General features: G+C 44.0%; 1 protein-coding gene across 5 annotated transcripts in view; it reads left to right on the top strand.

Moving 5' to 3' along the window:
* Positions 1–2,511: 2,511 nt before the first annotated feature.
* The window catches only part of SAMD12 (sterile alpha motif domain containing 12), a 177,698-nt gene continuing 160,974 nt past the window's right edge, over positions 2,512–19,235 (top strand). For 3 of the 5 annotated variants that reach the window (XM_051778506.1, XM_051778507.1, XM_051778509.1), the window contains exon 1: positions 14,298–14,349. In XM_051778506.1, coding sequence (XP_051634466.1) covers positions 14,313–14,349 — 37 coding nt within the window. In that variant the 5' untranslated portion in view covers positions 14,298–14,312. Of the gene's footprint in view, positions 2,646–14,297; positions 14,350–19,235 lie in introns of those variants that run through there. The other 2 variants (XM_051778508.1, XM_051778505.1) reach the window with 2 other exon arrangements.

Genomic DNA, 19,235 nt, shown 5'->3' with positions numbered 1-19,235 from the left:
AATAAAAAGAGAAAAATGATGATGGATGAGAGTGTAGCGAAGTATACAAGTCTAACATCTTGTTTAGACTTCAGAACTCTTGTTCAGCAATGCTGTTGATGGATATACTTTCCTCTGATGTTAGCTGGGAGAAGTCCTATTCAGAAATAATTGGAACGGCTAAGGAGCCTCTGGTCAGTATTGCCTATTTCATCTGGTGGCCTAGGGCAAAGTACACAGCAAATTAACTTTGGCTGTGACAAACCAAGTCTGTTTAAAGGGAGTTTGCTATGCTTTTAAGAGAAAGTTTAGAAGAATCTGTCTGGAGAGAAGCAAGGTAAAAAGGGAAGCAAGAAAACAAGGCAGAGAAAGTAAGAGAGAGCTCTTTCTGAGCAGAGAAAGCTGGTCTTTTTCTACTCTATAATTTAGCAGGGTGTTTTAAGAAAGTTAGCTCACTCTCACTGATGTTTTGAAAGCTCTTCTCAAAACAGACTGTACTTTACCGTAGATTAATTGAATCAATTCACAGCCTCTTTTCTCTAATGAGCAATGTACAGTAAATTACAATTTGTCTAGTTTTGACCAGATTTGGTACGTTTCTGATGGTTTTAGATATGTTAAATATTAGGTTTCACTAGCTATCATGTAACACTTAATATCAAACACTATATCTTTTAACATCTGTCATGCCCCATTTGCTATCTAGTCACAGCCATAATTTTGCTGTTCTTCAACAGGCACCAAGTTGTAATTAAAAACTACAGGGCTGTTTAAAGGGTTTAGTAAAACTGTACTCACTGGGGATGTCCTCAGGGCCCACAGCTGAAATGCAGTTACCAGTCAGAAATTCAGCATACTAATGGGGATGCGACTCCAGCTCTCCATGTCCATGTCACTTGAACTCTGAGCTTTGATTTATTCCCTCTATGGCTTCCAATTCATTCTAACCAAGAAAGCAGTGCTTCACATGCATTAGCCAGGTATTTACTCTAACATACCTCCAAATATTGTCACAGTCAAATAAATGATTATTTGAATACATAAGTTTGATATAAATGTCACGAAAATTACAGAAGTTATTATGTAGTGAAGGCTGTATGTGTATATTACATACATTTGAAAACTGTGAAATCTAGGAACATCCTATTTTCTTGACAGAAAGGATGTGAAGATCAGCCCATTTCTACCAGCATATGGGATCAGTGTGAAACTGTGTTGCACTTGGGAGTACCAGCATATCCTCTCAACTGCTATCACTTATAATGCATTGTGAGTATGCCTGCTTTGCAGACATGTGAATGACAAGGCTGCTGCTCCAGGAAGCTTCTATCTTGACTCGTGTACAACACAAAGGCTAATAGTTCAAGTTCTTATGAGAACGAAGAATGAGTCAGGTCTTCAGGGCAAAATTGGTTAATAGAAGGCTTGAGAAAAGTCTGAGGCTTTAAGGCCATTCCCTATAGGCTCTGGTTTTCCTTCATAAAATAAATAACGAAGACCCAATGTTTAATTACTTCAGATATTTCAAGAATGTCAAAATTCCTGAGGCTTATGTACCATATTCCCTTGCACATTGTATGTTCTTGCACCCTAATTTGAACTCGTGGAGGTTTGTTTTGCAAGAATAACACTTATTAGCTGCAATAGCCACTGCTAATAAACAAAAATAACGTGACAATGTTTTCACAGCCTACCTGTATTTGCCCACATATACTCAATCACCTTGCTGTTGTCATCATCATTTTAGTAATGACATAACTTAGCTAAGTAAAGTAACTCATAGATTCTTTCGGGGAAGATTAATATTTACCGATACATTTAAAATGAAAAAATGGCTACTTTTGAAGCGAAAAAACCTACAAAACCTTTTTGATATCTCAAGATGAAACTGAAAAAGGTACAAGCCCACAGCTGTTTTTCAGACAACCAATGTTTCAGGACAGATCTCAAGGGTGCCAGGTTGTTTGATGCAAGATTTGTGACCACCTGAAGTAAAGGCACCCTAATCTGTGTCCCTAATCTCCGTCGTTGTTCTGGATTTGTTGGACGACCTGTCAGAGCGGGACAGGATGAAGATGGAGAATGGAAAAGACTTGAGGGCCTCCCTCCGGGGTGAGGTGCTGACTGGTGGTTCCCAGTGCTCTGTGTGTGCCTTTCCCTTTCTCTGCGGACAAACTCCTCTGGCCAGCGAGGGAGTGCGGTGGGATGGGACGGGGACAGAACGGGCTGTCACCTCAGTCTCTGGAACCGTCAGGCTGGATGTCTGAGAGGCCTGAGAACCTGTAGAGAAACACCCCGGAGTTGTGCAATGAAGTTTCGCGGGACAGGGTGCCGCGCAGCCCCTCTCCCACACACACCTCCTGGGGGTCCCCGACCCTCCCGCCCCTCACCACCGCCCCGCGCTGCCCTCCCTGCCCGGCGGGGACAGGCGGAGCCGCCCCGGGCCCCGGGGAACACCGGTGCCTGGCCGGGCGCCCGTTTCCCGGGACTACGTTTCCCAGGGATCCGCGGCGCGGCCCCGCCCGCTGTCAGCGAGCGCTGCAGGTTGATCGCCGCGGCTGCAGATGAGCGGAGCCCGCGCGGGCGGGGGGGCGGCCGGGGCAGCGCCGCCGGGGCCGGGTCGGCGGTCGGCGCACTATGCGAGGCCGGGAGGATGGCGGTGGAAGGTAAGGGCTCCGCGTCCCCTGCCCACCGCCCCCGGGGTCCCTCCCCTGTCTCCTCCCCCGGGCACTCACCTGCGCCGCGGCGGGGCCGCCCCGGCCCGGCCCGGCCCGGCTCGGCTCTTCTCGGCCGGGACGGGAGGGAGGGCAGTGCCCGCCGGCGGGGCCGCTCTGCCGCCCTGGCCTCGCCAGCGGGGCGCCCCCCGCGCCCCTCGGCCCGGCCGCCCCCAGCGCCGCGCCTGCCCCGGGCCAGGTGCCGCGGGGCCGGGCCGCGGCTGCCGCCCCCGCCTGCGGCGGAGGAGGCGGCGGGGGCCGCCCGGAGGCTTCTGTCGGCAACTTCCCGGCGGGCCCGGAGGTGCCGCCTCTCCCGGCACGGGCGGCCGACCTGCGCCGCCTCCCTCCGGAGCGGCCCCGGCGGCCGCGCTCAGCCCCGGGCGCCTTCCCCCGCCCCGCCGCCGGCCGGTTCCCGCGGGCGCCGCCGTCGCTCGCTGCCGGCCCGGTCCCCGAAGTGCCCCGAGGCCGCGGTGCCCACGAAGCTCCCGCAGTCCCCGATCGCTCCCGCGTGGGCGCAGAGCTGTGCCCGAGGGCCGAGGTGTTCAGCTCCTGGGCAGGCGGGAGCTGTGAGGTGTTCGCGAGGTGTGCCCGGCTCCTGGGAAAGTACCCGATAACTGAGATGATGCCTACCAAGACGTGGAAAGGTGGATGGTTTGGGGAGGTCTTCCAGTTGATGCTGGGCTCCTGCAGCCGTCTGACATTGGCTATGTGTTCCCTTTCCATGGGGCTTTTGGGAAGTTGGAGGAGAGAGGTATCTAGGTGTGTGGGAAAAAGTAGATCCGCTTTTGCTGCTGTCCACTTCCAAAATTCACTCAGTTTTCTAGTGCTTTAGAGCAAGGTATTGACACTCCTGGGTTTTGTGCCTCCTTTTGCTTTATTTGGTGCCCTTGGGAAAGTTTAAGAAATCCACAGTGCGTAAACTAGCCATATCACCTCTTCTCCTGTGCTTAATTTGGGGTGTGTCAGTATTTTTGGGGTGTTCATTTTGAGACTACCATGAGCTTTGTTTCTCAGTTATGATGAGATTACAGTTCCATCAGAAGCACTTGCTTTATTGCTGAAAATTGTGCTGAAGCTGTCTTTTGCTGGGTACCCAAGTGAACAGTGCAAATGATAGTCCAGCAAAAACTTGGGCTTCCTGAACACAGTGTGGAGCTTAACATCCCTGAAAACCAGCTTCCTATGCAAATTCAAATAAAGGTGAGCGAGACCACTATGTCTCAAAACGTGTCTGTGTACCTCTGAAGTTGTTGATACTGAGCTTCTCCATGAGGCAAACGGATTTCTTATGCACAGGCTGCTTTACTGAATGGCAGTTGAAGACTGGAATGATGCAAAGGAGGAAGGTAGTGAGGGGTCCTGAGTAAAAGCATTACTTCTTTGGTGGCAAAAGCATAGTGACAAGAACTGGGCATGCGTGCCCAGTAGTGGGTAAGTAAGTAAATGAAATGGACTGCCATGCACCAGATGGTTCATATGCCAGCAGCAACCCCTATTTCAGTGTGCTCACTAATGTCATCCTCCTTTATTTACTTGAAGTCCTTCTCAGTCTGTTTGCTAGATCTTTTCAGGTCTGTAATAATTCCTGTCATATCTGCAGTGCCCTCCATCTGAGAATCTCTAAAAGCTTTGTAAATATTAATGAAGAAAAGCTCTGCTAAAGCTTTGGGAAGCAGTGCTTTTTCCCTTCTCCTGAGATGGGATTTTTTTCTTTAACTCCTTCGTCCCATTTCCTTCCCTCAGGATGCATCCTGCTGTGGTGTCTCAGAACAGGCTTTCTTGTCTGTATGTTCTGCATTCCTCCCATTTTGTTTTTTTTTCTCTCTGAACTATCTGGCCTTTGCATAATTCTGTTGCCCTTACGCTTACCCGGGAATATGACTATTTCAGCACAAGCTGCCATGTGGCTGTGACTACTTTGTATCAATATAGTGCATGCCCATTTCAGGCGTTTTATTATCCATCGTTTTCTGTTGGAACTATGTTTCTTTGTGTGACTGTGCTTAAAAGCCTGCTTTTATCTTAATGCATCTTCTGCTGTATTGGAGCCCTGGGAGTGAGCTGTGTTCTGTTCCTGAACTGTGACTTTTGGCAGGGAACATGTGGCATTACGGCTTGTATTTGGGAAGCTGAGAGGTTACTTGTTCCTCATGGCTCTCATCACCACAGTGTACAGATCCTACTTCAGTCAGAAGTAAAGTTGCCATTAGGTCTTCTTCTAAATAAATAGTTTTGCAGAAAAATGGCAGTTTGCTGAACTCAAAATGTCTCGAACTCAGGAAGCACAGACAGTTGGTTTTTTTTATTCTTCTGTTAATTTGTTTGTTTTAATTGGAAAAAATGTTTTCTTGGTTTGCAGCTTGGGATCTCAAGAGCATAACCTGTACATCAGCTCTGGACATTTGCAAATAAGGAAAGCCCTGAAAACCTGGTTTAAGCTGAGGTTGTCTGTCCTCCCAGTTTCTGTAGTACTCAGCTGGGAGCTTGGCTAGGATGGGCTTCCAGGGTTTTCGGAATTTTTAATGGAGTGTTGAATGGTTGGGCCAACTGGCTCCTTGTGCAAACTTGCAAGTGGCTGGCTTTGTGATGCAACTGGCAGGGAGTGGAAAGGTCCCTGGGGCACAAGGGAGCCGTGGATTCTGGAGCATGGGAGTTCCTGGCTGAAGCCAACATCCGCTGCCCCACCAGCTCCACCACGGCTATTGTTCTATGGAAACTGCCTGTTTGTCAGCTTCAGCCACAAACCCAGAGAGTTTCTTTTGTTTCTCCTTTCACAAATGCTCTGTGTGGCTAAGGTGAAAATGTTTTGTAGCTTATGCTTTGTGGAAAATCTTTGAAAAATTTGTTCATTTTATCTAAAAAATTGTTGAAATCTTACTCAAATTATTTTTATCCTGTCTTAGTATGGAGTGCTGGGGTCTAGTTATGTAAACAAATCTTCATCAGTTTACTTAAGGAAAATATCCAAAATTTTTTACTGGGTTAGCTGACAGAGATGGACTAGCAAATATGAAATAGGAATTTGGAGGGTATTACAGTTCCTTGCCAGTTATATATAATATGTATTGAGTGCCCCAGAAGATTGTGTGGACTGGGAGGTCCTTTGGGCTGCATAGTGCCAGTGCTTCCAGATTGATGAAAGGATTGGTGTGCGTATGGGGAAAGTGAGTTTGCACTCCTTAATATGAGCCCATCTAGATGGGAGCACTGCCAAGGTAAGTCTATTTTTAGAGCTAACAGTTTTGACAATGTTCCTTTAAGTGGTTTTTTTCCCTCTAGTAAGAATGAAAGAACTAGGTCAGAGCCAGTAGAAAAAGGCTTTTGATCTCTGCAACACTGTTCTCAAATTTTTTTTTTTCATTTTGCTCTTGTGCAGCAGAGGTAAAGAGGAAGAGAGAGAAATTATTTCTTTTCCCCACAGTGTTTATTGCATAGGAAAGTGAGAGACTGACAGTACCCACTAGATGATGTATGCATGCAGGTGATCCCACACAGTTCTGTTGGATCCCCTGCAGCTTTGACCTGTGGTGTCTTTGAGATTCCTGAGCAAAAAAAATGCTGATTATACCATAGAGTTCTTTGGTAGTGTTTAATGAAGTTTGGTCTAACACCTTTCTTGCTATGTACAGGCTTTGGAAAGTGCACACATACATTTGTTGCAGGTCTCCCCCTGAAAGTTTATATAAACTTCCACTCTCCTATGGCTCTTCTGTAGTGGGCTCATGCTATTCAGACTGTGGATCTTCCTACAGGGTAATATTTTTTACTAAGAAGTGGAGCCTTGCTGACATAAAATGACAATGGCTGGTCTTACCCCTTAGTAATTCTCAAGGGGATTAAGACTTGAAGGAGCTTAGGGCAGTCTGGGGGGTGGTATCAAGGTTAATTGCTGCAGGACAGAAGTTACTTGCAGCTTGTAACCAACCATCAAAGTGATCCTCTGAATTTCAGCAACGTGATGCACCTGGGTGGAATGCCTTCAGTGCCTAGCAACTCCATGGATATTGAATGGTGCCATGTGTTTCCTCAGAGACTGGAGATATGGTGAGCTCATAGATATGCTATGCCAACTCTGCCCGGAATGTTAAAGTGAGTTCAGGATCGCCGGAAGGACAGCTTTGAAGCAGCTTTCAGTGTAGGTACCTGTCATGCTGTTCCAGGGTGTGCCCAAAAGTGCAACTCTTTTGGCAGGTATTCATTTATTCAGCTTTGTCTTAGTCCTACACCCACTTCAATCTCAGACTAGATGTCTCCAAGTTTCCAGGGAACGTGATCTAATAGATGATGTTTCAGCACACTTAACTTGCCTATGGAGCAAAGAAGTAACAAACCCTCTGACTCAAAAATAGCACATGCTTCCATCAGTGTTTTTGTTTTCTTCGGTAATTTCTAACCACTTCTTAGCTAGAGAGACTCCAACATGTGGCTTGGAAAGATCTGCCAATTGGAGGCTGGAGTGAGAGACATATCTCATTTCAGCTTTCCAGCTGAAACAGTCACATTGGGTCATAGCAGAGGAGATGATTTAGACCAGTGCTGGAGGTGCACACAGGACAGCGAGGCATAAGATTTGGATGTTAGCCTTTGGTCTTGTATTCTGTATGTTATTTTGTGACCATTTATTGCAAAAATGCATCAGCAATTATGGGATACCAGACTGGAACATAGGTCTTCTCCTATCCACATTCATGTGGCAGCCTTCTTGTTGGGCTGTGACATCTACACCCTTATTTCTTGGTCAGCAACAGCACAACCTCTCTTCCACCCCTGCAGTGTGCATACAGCCTAGTGGCAGTGTGTGCTTCTCTGCTTTGAACCACTGCTTAGAGCTTTCCAATCTATGTTGCTGCACTTGAAAAAGTCACAGTTCATGATCCCTCTCCAGAGGAGTAATGTAGCTGTTTAAGTCCAGGAGTCTGTTTTGTGTTGCCAGGTTCTCATTTTGAACAGGTACACCATGCTTCTCAGGCATCATGTAGGGATACTGTGAGCTGAAGTTCAGAAGATGCATTCCATGGTGGGAATTGGAGATCTCAAAATGAAGCTGTGGCAACAAAGAGCATCACTGCAATGGAGTCTCTTTGGGTGTATTCAGACTGAGTAAAGAGTGGCTATGATTGCATTTATTTGATCATTTCCCCCTCTCTGCCTTCAGAAAAGAACCTCTATTAGGCAAGAATCAAGGTATGGTATAGACTTGGTGTCACACTGTGTTTCCCTTGGATGAAATTTCGTTGTAGGATAAGAGTGTTCCTGGAAACTCAGAAGTACTTTCAGATCAATCAGTTTAGGTAGAGTTCCTTGAGTGTTTGACCTTATTCTTTAAAATACATGGAAGACTTAGAAACACAAGGAGGACATTGATTAATATAAATTTACTATTTCAGTACAACTGAATCCCATCATAAGGATAAAACTTGTCGGGCGGTGGTAATATATAGGCAAAGGAATGATGCTTTGAAAGTTCATGTGCTTTTCCACCAAGATGGGAATGTAAGTGAGCAAATGACAAAAGTTAGACATTGGATGCATTTCCTAAAGTACTTCTGGAAAGTACTGACAAAACCTGTAGCAACATTGTAAGATCTCATGTTCACTGTTTAAATGAAAATTATAAAATAGAACAGTTCTCAAGAGGTTTTGGAGTTCTTTTGTTCTTCTGTGATGTCCAAGCATGGCTGGCAACGTCCAAGGAGGTTGTGTAGCTTTGTTCCTCTGTTTATAGCTCAGTGTATGAGGCCAGGGCAAGGTCCTTGGAGCCAGTCTGTAGTGCTTCCCACTACTGCTACATCACGAGGGTTATGGCAGGATAGCAGCAGTGACAAGCTCGAAGTAAAGCACAGTAGCTGGGTGGTGTGGGAGTTGCAGGCTGGTGCTGGTTGTTGAGTTGATAACCCTGGGGACATTTCTGTCCAAAACATCCTCTGTGTAGGCTTGCAAGTGAGTGCAGACCTATGTGTCTGTGGAGCACTGTAAGTTTTTGTTTTGCCCGTTGGTCTGTGAAAGTGGTACTGCTAGTTTGCAGAGGTAGTAGAGCTGTTAGAAGGCTACTTTTCAGTGCACTGAGTATTGAGTTTCTGAGTCTGGTAGGGATACTGTGTCTGGTTCTGGAGCCAACTTTCTCTGCTGTCCTGGCTGAGACAGAACCACTTGTGCTCAGTTTCATCTCTTTGGTGTCTCTCTTTTTGTCCAGACTGTGTCATCTCTGATGCAAGGACGCCCCTTTCTGTGAACAAGAGATATTCAGAGTTTGGAACTGAACAATCCTATTTTGGGTTATTTCTCATGAAAGCTGTTGCCTTTGAAGGGATGCAGGTATTTACCCTTGCAGGACTCAGCCCTCACTTGTCTGCTCAAAACATGCAAAAAATGTGGAGGGAGTAGTTCTGAAATGTGCCAAAAGCAAAGGTGGAGAAAAGGGCTAGAAAATTGAGTAATTTTGAAGTCTTCTGCAACCTGGCTGGTAGGTGCTGGTTAAAATAGCAAATAAGACTTCAGGAAGTACAAGGAGAGCTCAAAACAAGGCAAGGAAAATCTCTGTTTCTATCACAGCATACTGCTCTTGTATTTTGAATGCTGCCTACAATTTTTGCTTGCCACACCCCAAAAGAGGGAAAGAATACAGAAAAGGGCAGTTGGCTGGTCAGAGACAGATGCGTTCTCTGAAGGCAGTTTACAATGTTTGTCATTCTTTAACTTGGAAAGAGATGGGCAGGTTACAAAGATTCTGATTCTTTAGCTTGGAAGAGAGATGATCATGAAGAGAATCCTTAGGCCTTGAGGATGAGGAATGGTTTGGAGGAGGTGGAAAAAGGAACTGGGTCACAAGGCAGAGCAATTAAGCTGTAAGGTTTTGTGCTTTAAATAAAAAAAGGAAATAGTTTTTCATATAACACAGAGTTCCCCAGGTGCACTTTCAACCTTGGGTTATTCCTAACCCGCTGAGGCAGGATCAGTTCATATATGCCCTGCTCTAACACCATTTTCTTAAGCAGTGGCATAAAGACCAAGACTTTTAGTCTGACCCAGCCTAATGACTTTTATTACAAAAGTCTAGCTCACCTGTTGTTTGTCCAGAACAATTCCACTCGCCACAACAGCTTGATTTGCATTGAGTAACTGAGAGGAAAATTTGACCAGGACAACTCAGAAACAGAGAGGAGATGGGGAATTAGGCACTGAGCTATAAAAATGTTACCAGGCAGGGTCGTGATGCATAAGATATGTAGATCTCTTTTCCCAGTGTATGAGAACTGATACTGTAAGAGGAACTGTCTGCTATGTCAGGTCAATGGGACTGGGGGGAAGGAGGGGCCCTGCATTAGGCTGCAGCTGTAGAAATGCCATCCTGGAAAATACTGATTCCCCACAGCAGCTAGGATTGGTAACACTGGTACTGACATGCATAAATTAGGTGAAATATGGTCTGAGAAAGACCTCCAGGAAAGCCGAAGCAGATTAGATCTACAGATCTACCCCTAGTGGCTTCTGTCTTGGGTTCATTGTATGTTCCTTCACCTTTTTCTCTCTCCAGAAGTGCCCTGTGGCAAAAGGACTGCAAAGAGAGTAAGGGACTTGCTGTCAGTAGCTGTATGTTCTCTGTGCAGCATGAGCTAAACTTGGCATTAAAGAGCAGGTTCGTTACTTGAAACAACAAGAATTCACTCTAGTATGTGCTGCTCCTGGATGAAGCAAGCAGGTGTGCCGGGAGCTGAACTTGAGCTGAAGTGAATACCATGTTCAGTTACAGGATCTAATATGCTTGCAGGGACTGTGTGACTGACCAGGAAAAGGGTGTGAGGAAGACATTTGGGGTGGATTTTAGCCTGCCCGTAGTGCAGCCCTATCCATGTGGAACTTTGCTTGCTGAACATTCAGGTCATTACTTCCCTTCATTTCCCCTCTCATTTGCTCTCCTCTGCCTTGTCTTTGTGGCTTTTTTTTTTTTTTTTAAGTTTTATTTTCTTCTGCCAGAGGGGTTTTTAGTTGAGTTGATTTGCTTCTTTCCAAATAAACTAGTAAAAGCAAGAAAGAGACTTTTAGTAATGCTGTTTCATGAACATAAAGAAAGAGAATTGTAATGTGTGTCAATAGAACCTTTCTCTTGGATTGTCCTCTGCATGTTCTTGGCTAAGGGTTTGTTGCTACACAAATCATCTAGGGTACTAGAGGGAGTAGGATACAGTGGTATGAGTAAGCAGTAGGAGGTGAAGAATTTTACTGGGGGAAGGAAAGAAGGCATTTCCAGACTTCAGTTAAATGTGCAAGGCAAGGGGCAGCCTCGAACAATGATAAAGGAGGTAACTTTTAAGCAGTTGAGAGAAAGCCAGGACTGGAAACAAGTCAACTGCCAGACTGCATGCTAGTTATGCTAGTGAGAATGAATATTTTCCTTTTCATTTTGATGACTGTGCATCATTCATGTGACAGGGAATAAAGCCTGGGTCCTTGTCTGAATTGCAGCCATTTCTGTGCCATGTGTTCAGCAGATACCAGCTTTCCTAAGCAGGGTGAAGGCAGAGATCTGTGATACATGTGTGGGTCAGTGCACCTCTGGTGACATAATAAAGACTTAACCTGTGTGTGTCTGAGCTGTTCTTTATGTGCTGGATAGGCTCACTAGTGTTTAAAAAAGGTTTTTGATGTAATGCTGGCCGGTTATAGAATTGAATAATAGTGCTGTTAGGACTTGAGAAGTATTCTCAGAAATATAATTTGTGGTGAAGCGTGACTAGCTAATTTCCTAAGCAGTCATTGCAAGACAATTTTCTTCCAGGACTAGTGGAACTAATGAAGACTTGTTGCATACCCAAATGTGTTCATTCTCTTTTCTATCTCTCCATGTTCTCTGTGAAATCTTGAAGGCAACAGTAATACCTAGTCTGGGGTTTGCTTAAGTTGGCTGGTGACTGGCAATTGTAATGTATGGTGAATACTTTTCCTTGTGAGAGAGAATTATTTTAGGTCTTTTCCTCTCTATCTACCAATTCATTACTTTGTTTTTCATACTTCTACTTCTTATCTCTTGTAGCACCCTCTTTAATTGCAAGTCTGTGCATCTCATGGTCTTGAAATCCAGAATTCTTCACTTTTCAAGAGAAGCTCTCTAGATGCTCACACAAGCCTTCTTATTAACAGAGGATGCAATTAGTTTGCAAAACAAATTACCAACTATTTTGTACTTTAATCCGTTGCTCAAATTCTGTTCTAGTGTACATGCGATGCATGTAACTTAGTGACCTTTATTACCTTATTCACTAAGATTCATTTTGCTCTAATCTAGTTGCATAGCTCACTAGTTCCCCTTGTGTGCCAATATTCTCCTCTTCATCTATACCTGTACAGGATTTGTGGTAGTCTGGCCTTATTTATTCACTGACTTGGTTCATTTTTCAGTGAGCCTCTATTGCTTGTGGGAATTCAAGAGCTGCTTGTACCCACTGTACCTTTATTAAAATGGAATGAGAAAATGCTTCAGAAATAATTTGGCTGTCCAATCACTGTGCCTGCTTTTTATCATGAAATCCCGTGGCTGTTGCAAAGGCTGAACTTTGCATTGCTGAGGCTTCAAGGTCTATCTGTCATAGTGATGACACGCAGTCTGTCTCCTGAAGAGCAGGTGTAACAGAAACTGTCTTTTATGTTTACAGCGTTTACTAAAGTCTGTGAGATAAGAGATAGCAAGTGGACATGGCCATACATAAAATAAGTAACTTCCCTTAGGAAAATTGTAAAAAATGTACAAGGAAATTTTTTAGCTGAAGAAACCTAAGTCCATACGTATCCTGGTGGGATGAGGGTCTTAGAAGTCAACTCAACTCATACAAGAAGAGGATTTTTTATTCTGGGCTTAGTGTTTCTGTTCTATAGAGAACTAAGGAGTTCTTCTTTCTCTACACTCAAAATTTGTACGGCCTTCATCCAAATTATTAGTTTAGTTTCATTCTAGATATGAAACTGCTAAGTTACTCATTCTTGATATACTTCTGATGCTGTACAAGACTTTATACCATTTTATAGCTGAAGTGTGTTTGGGAGATGTATGTGAAGTGTAGTAGATTTTCTCAGAAAACACACTTTTTCTGTGTTATTCTTTGGCTTTAGTTTTGGGTACTTTTTCATTGTTTCTGGAGAGAGCGAGTGGCTTGTAGTAGTAATTGGTTGATGACTACCCAGTTGTCTAGCTAGAGATGTTCCGGGATAATTGCATCAGGAATGCAGTTAACTTTAAATTTTCTTGCTGATGATAATTCTAAAGGGGTAAAAAAGGCAAAAGCCCCACTACTTACAGTTACAAACTAAAACAAACACTCCTCCTGTGAACACTTTATCGCCTTCTGCCTCTGTCCTCTTCCTACACCTGTCTCCCCTTTGCTCTGTCCTCCCTGCCCATCTTAACCTGGTTCAATGTCCACTTCTTTTCTGCTGAGCTGTCTCTTGCCCTTCAAGATACCTCCCAGCTGTTGGGCAGGTCCCACTGCTTGAACCAAGTCTTGATTGTAAAATTCATATCTTGTAAGAAAGAAGCTTATTGTTTGTTAAATTGATTAATCTGGTAGATGATTAGTAGTTATGATTGAGAGGCTAGAAAGACAAGAAACTCTCTGAAGGGATCTGCAGGTACAGCAGTGTGTGTGTCTGTCTGCTATGCCTTGCTGCTTGTGTCTGTCTGAGCTTTGGGCTCAAAGCTCCAGGCACAGCTCATCAGTAGCAGCAGTTTATAATGCACTCCACAGCTCAGCACTGGCTTGCCTTTTGGCACAGCCTGTTTACAATTGCTTAATGCTGATTTTTGATCCTGAGCAACAGAAGCAGATAGCTAGACACCAATATTATTTCATTTAAGTACTTTGGAATTTCAGCCTAGAGGAGGTTTCTGATAAATTCATGTTACCTGTACTGTAGAAGACATCCTGATTTGCTGGGCTTCTTTGCTCTGTGTGAATGCTGCTGATTTTGTGGCCATTAGATAGGCAGGTTTGAGAAATAGAGTGGGCAAAATCTTGAAGCTGCTTGCTCAGCAGGTTGCCAGCAGTATTTACTAGGTGGCAACATAAGCAGCAGATTGTATTCATGTGAAACTTTGCAGTTTCAGCTGGTCCAAAGTGATGTATTGGGGGAACTATGCCAGTTTACATTAGGTAGAGGTAAGACTGTATGGAGAAGTAATTCAAAACTGGAACCTGATTGGTGAGACAAATGGACCATCCATAGGAGTTATGGAAACTGATGAGTGGGGAAAAAACTTTCTGCCAAAGTAGTGAAAAAAATTCTAAATTTTATAGTACAAATTAAAGCCATCTTTATTAGCTGGTTTTAATCTTGGTTTTTAGTATTGTACTATATATCTGCTCAGATCAGATATAATCTTTGAAATAATCCCATGTTTTCTAGGCATATTCAGAGTTACTAATGAAGTACAAGCTTTGGGAAATACGGGAAGGGCCTGGCAGTGCAGATCCTTCTTGCTCATTTGGTCCATGTAAGGAGTCATCTCAATCTGAATGAGACCTCAGTGTTCTCAATGTAAATGTCTCCTCTCTGATCAACCCAGTTAAAGTACGTTGTGAATTTGCAAGCAAAAACCTCAGGGATGCTTTTTGACTACTTGGTATTGAAATGCAGCATCTGGAAATGTGTAGAAATCTGATTGAAGGTGCTGACTGCAAAATTTGATGTGGTTGGAGATTTGCTTTGCTTTTGACAAATAAATGGGCAGAGATGGAAGGAACAAGTCCAGAGCTGCTGTCCAAAGATCTTTTTCCCTGGAAATACCTTTTAAATCTTCATGACCTTTGTGACTACTGAGATGACTGAAAAGATATTTGGACCCTGTTTATAAGGTCCCTGCTATGTCCAACCTGAGTTTGTTAATGCTCAAACTATAGGGATGAACTTCTGTTTGTCCTTTTCACCAATATGGCATTTTATGGTGGGAGTAGCAGATGCACTGTATGGACTTACCTCTTAGTATTGTGCAGCTAAGTCTGCAAAATGAACACAATGAAGCTTGCAAGTATTTGACACATGAAAGTTTTCTAAGGATTGTTAGAGATTGGATGGGTATCTCCTGTGCCTGCTTTTTGTCTCCAAATAGCAAAAGCAAGCATATGACTATGATGCACAGAGAACAGGGCACATGAGTAAGATGATGCTATTTTTACTCTATCACTCTTTAGAATAGAACAATTGTTATTTCATGTAACTCAAGTACTTGCCAAATATGCTTTAATGTAGCCTTAATTGATCTGTTTAAAATTTTAAGCAGCCAGCAGTATTCCCACTGAAACAAGTAGTTATGAAATGTTTGACACGGTAGGCAGTGGAGTGCACAGAGGTAGCAATTGATCATAGATTTATCTGCTAAGCCTTGAGCCTACAGATGGAGAGACAAAGACTTTCCATCTGCCCATGCAAAACTTTGGATGTATCAAGGCTGTGTTTTAAACCATGCCTTCAGGCTTTTTTCCAGACAGGATTCACAGAGTACCCTCTAGGAAAAGACAAGGCTTGCCCCCAGATGCCAGTAACTTACGGCTCTTGGTGACTTCTGTGTACCATCAAGCGTGCTCAGACAAGCTGTCTCTTGGCTGCTTGCCAGCTGGGAGGCAGGCACGTATGGGAGGGAAGGTAGGGAGGGGAGCAGAGCGTTCACGTTGCCCTGCATGCTCTCCTTTCAAATTGCCTGCATGTGTTGTAAGGGATCTGTGTGGGCACGGAGCTCGGCTCACATGTACCAGGCAGCTCCTGCAGGGCAACAAATTCTCTTGCTCTTTATACATGGAAAGGACTTGGGTTTGTGTTCCACCATGTGGAAAAAAATACACTGTGTATTGCATTAATTTTGTTCCTTCCCTATTTTTTTTAGGACAGATGTGGGGTCATTTTTACAATTTGGGTGCTCCACTCACTAGTTTTCTTGCAGAGCTGTTGACTCTCATAACTTGGCAGATCTCAGCAGTCTTTTCTTTAAGTTCTGGAAAAGTGCATATTTTCCAGAAGATTCAGCTCTACCATTGAGTTAGGAGTACAAGAACACTTAAGTACCTTTGTTTTAAATAATAGTTTGTTTCATAAATGTAATCTGTGGATCTGTATTGTTGTGTCTGCCAGCACCATTCATCATGTGCTTGTTGCTGTGCAGTCAGAGTTCTACAGAACATCCACCCTCCCTCTCCAAATGGAAACAAGTTCCCACCACAGAAAGCTTTCAACCCAAGTTAAATGACAATTGTTGGGGGAGCATGAAGAAAGACATGGCATTAATCAACTGTGAGGTGGGGTTTTCAGCAGGGAAGGGAGAATATAAATGATCTGAAACTGGCTGAAGAGTTGTATTACTGGGACATATGGATGATATATGAATATTGAGATTGTATGGAAGAATATTGGAAGAGGTTCTGTTTCAAAACCTAATTATACTGCTGATATCTAGTGGTATTAGGCTGATACTTTCAGCTGATTTAGAGGGTGTTTGTTGTCTTGATGGACTTTTAAAGTCTGGGACTGATGAGATGGATGTAGTTTGGCAGAAGGAAGAAGTGCTGAGGCAGTAGAAATATTGTCAAAGCAGTGGTGTGAGGAAATGGTCTGAATACAGAGGGTGGGATGAGCTGGTGTTAGCCAATACCAGAGTAATGACAGGTAAGGGTCTGGACAATATTGTAGCAAGAAACTGCTTTGTCTGTACATAGAATCTTTTCCAGACAAATGTCGTTAAGTTCTGAAAGAGATTTAAGAAGTGTCAGCTAAGAGGGTCAGAGCACTTGTGCTGTGGTAAAGTTAGTGATTTGTGATTATTTTCTGAGAGCTGTTTAAACTCAGTTCTACAGAGTGTTAACCCTGGGTGCTGTTAGCACCCCAAACCCTATTAGGTTTGATAGTTAATCCTGAGTTTACAGCTAACCTTATCTAGCTAAAATTATATAAGGTGCTGATTTAAGAAGAGAACATCGACCTCTTTCCCTACTTTTAACAAATCTTGAAAGGGAGGAATTTTGGTTTGCATTGACATCTAAAAGGAGGCAAGAGCTCCACCTCTGTCTGCCACAGAGATGGATCTGTATATTTCTGTGTGGTAACAGGAAATAACAGACCCATGCAAGGAAATATTCTTTGCTTCCTATCCCCTGTGTAGCTGAGGGTTGGAGGCAGGACTAGAATACAACAGTAGAGCTGGCCACCTGAAAATGTGTCATGACAAAGAGAGATTAGCTTTGCCAAGTGACTGAGATACTTATTCTCTTTAGGAAATAAATACCCCTAGGAAATTAAAAAAAGTTGTCTCTCCAGTATTCACAACTCTGTAAAGGTCTCCTAAGGCAGCCTGTGTTTCTTTTAACCAGTCACCTGTTTTCAATTAAAAGGTAATGGCCATGTATTTAATTGCTAGCAGCCTCTTCCATTTTTTCTCTTTTGTATCCTGAAGGAGTCCAATAAAAAGCATTACTGAAACAGCACTAACATTCATTACTCTTGAAAGAATGATGGACAGCATCTTGCCAAGTGATTTATTTAATTTTTAATCCATTCAGGTGATGTTACAGAATTATAGAATCATTTAAGATGGAAATGAGCTTTGAGATCAAGTCCAACCCTTAACCCAGCACTGGCAAGTCCACCACTAAACCAAGTCCCCAAGTGCCACCTCTACATGTCTTTTAAATACTTACAGGGATGGTGACTCCACCACTTCCCTGGGCAGCCTATTCCAATGCTTGACAACCCTTTCCATGAAGAAATTTTTCCTAAAATCCAACCTAAACCTCCCAACCTGAAGCCATTTCCTCTTGTCCTATTGCTTATTACTTGAGAGAAGAGACCGATCCCCACCTGGCTACAGCCTCCTTTCAGTTATTTGTAGAGAGCGATAAGGTCTGAGCCTCCTTTTCTCCAGGCTACAGAACTCCAGCTCCTCAGCTGCTCCTTTGCTGCTTTGTTGCCCTTCTCTGGACACATTCCAAGCACTCAATGTCTTTCTTGTAGTGAGGGGCCCAAAACTGGACACAGGATTCAAGGTGTGGCTTCACCAGTGCTGAGCACAGAGGAACAATCACTGCCCAGGTCCTGCTGGCCACACTGTTTCTGATACAGGCCAGAATGCCATTGGACTTCTTGGCCACCTGGGCACACTGATGGCTCATGTTCAGCTGCTGTAAACCAACACCTGCAGGTCCTTTTCTGCTGGGCAGCTTCCCAGCCACTGTTCCCCTGGCCTTTAGTGCTGCCTGGCGTTGTTGTCACCCAAGTGCAGGACCCAGCACTTCACCTTATTGAACCTCATACAGCTGGGCTCAGCCCATTGATTTGACCTGTCCACATCCCTCTGTAGAGCCATGCTAACCTCCAGCAGATCAACACTCCTGCCTAACTTGGTGACATCTGCAAACTTTTTAAGGATGCCCTCGATCCCCTCATCCAGATCACTGATAGATACTAAACAGACATGGCCCCAATACTGAGCCTTGGGGAACCCCACTAGTGACTGGCCATCAACTGAATGTACTCCATTCACCACTACTGCCTGGGCCTGGCCATCCAGCCAGCTTTATACCCAGTGAACAGAACACCCATCTGAGCCATAAGAAGCCAGTTTCTCCAGGAGAATGCTGTGGGAGACAGTATCAAAAGTTTTACTAAAGTTCCAAGTAGACAACATCCACAGCCTTTCCCTCATCCATTAAGCAGATCACCTGGTCATATGTAGAAGGAGATAAGGTTAGTCATGTTACCATGTTATCAGAAACCTTTATCATTTATAGCTTCCTGTAATGTATGGTAAATGAGTGCTGTAACTCAGAAGGATTTCCTTGTTCATTCCCTATCTCCCTCCTCCCTAATCGCTATTGTTTGGGGGCACTGGGAAGGGAGGAGTTGCAATTCACAGGAAGCTTGCTGCTGGCAGTGTTCTTCCAGGCAGGGTTAAGTCCTGCTGTGCTTTGTCATTTCTCTTTGGTGAGCACTGGAACAGAGCTGACAGCCAATAACTGCCTGTTTCTGGGTGTTGCTGGGGTCTGTTAGCATTTCAGGTGTGTGCAGGAATCTTCAGCTAGGCAAGATCCTTGGAGAAGACAGTTGGAGGGATTTCTATGGACCACATTCTATACCAAGTGTCTTCTGCTAATTTCCAGCCCTTGCTGGAGCAGGGTGTACAGGGAGTACTTTTACAGGTTGGTTTGAATATCTCTCACTTTTTGTGAAGGAGTGAATTAGTTTGGCTACTAAAAGAACAGTTTCCATCCTCATTGGACTGTGAAAAAAATCTGTCTTGGTAGATCACATCAATCTTTTCTGTGGTCTGGAGGATAAGCAAAGTAATTGTTAGTAATTGTTTCTTTCTTTTACGTAGGTAAATATGTTCTAGAGGAACATATAGGTGTAGGTGGATATGATCTAGGAAAGAGAATTTTTTTGGTGTCTTAAGACACACTGATATAAATATAAAGCACAGAATCGTTTCTGATATTTAAGTTCCTATAGTCTGTCCTGACTTGCAGATGTAGGTACTATAGTGCTTGCAGAGATCACTTGTCTTTTACAAAT

This window comes from Manacus candei, unplaced genomic scaffold (genome assembly GCF_025592945.1).
Source record: "Manacus candei isolate 608988 ecotype Guabito, Panama unplaced genomic scaffold, ASM2559294v1 h1tg000013l, whole genome shotgun sequence".
Classification (NCBI taxonomy): domain Eukaryota; kingdom Metazoa; phylum Chordata; class Aves; order Passeriformes; family Pipridae; genus Manacus; species Manacus candei.
The sequence above is the reverse complement of the archived record's forward strand: the minus strand, read 5'-3'. Positions and strand labels throughout refer to the sequence as shown.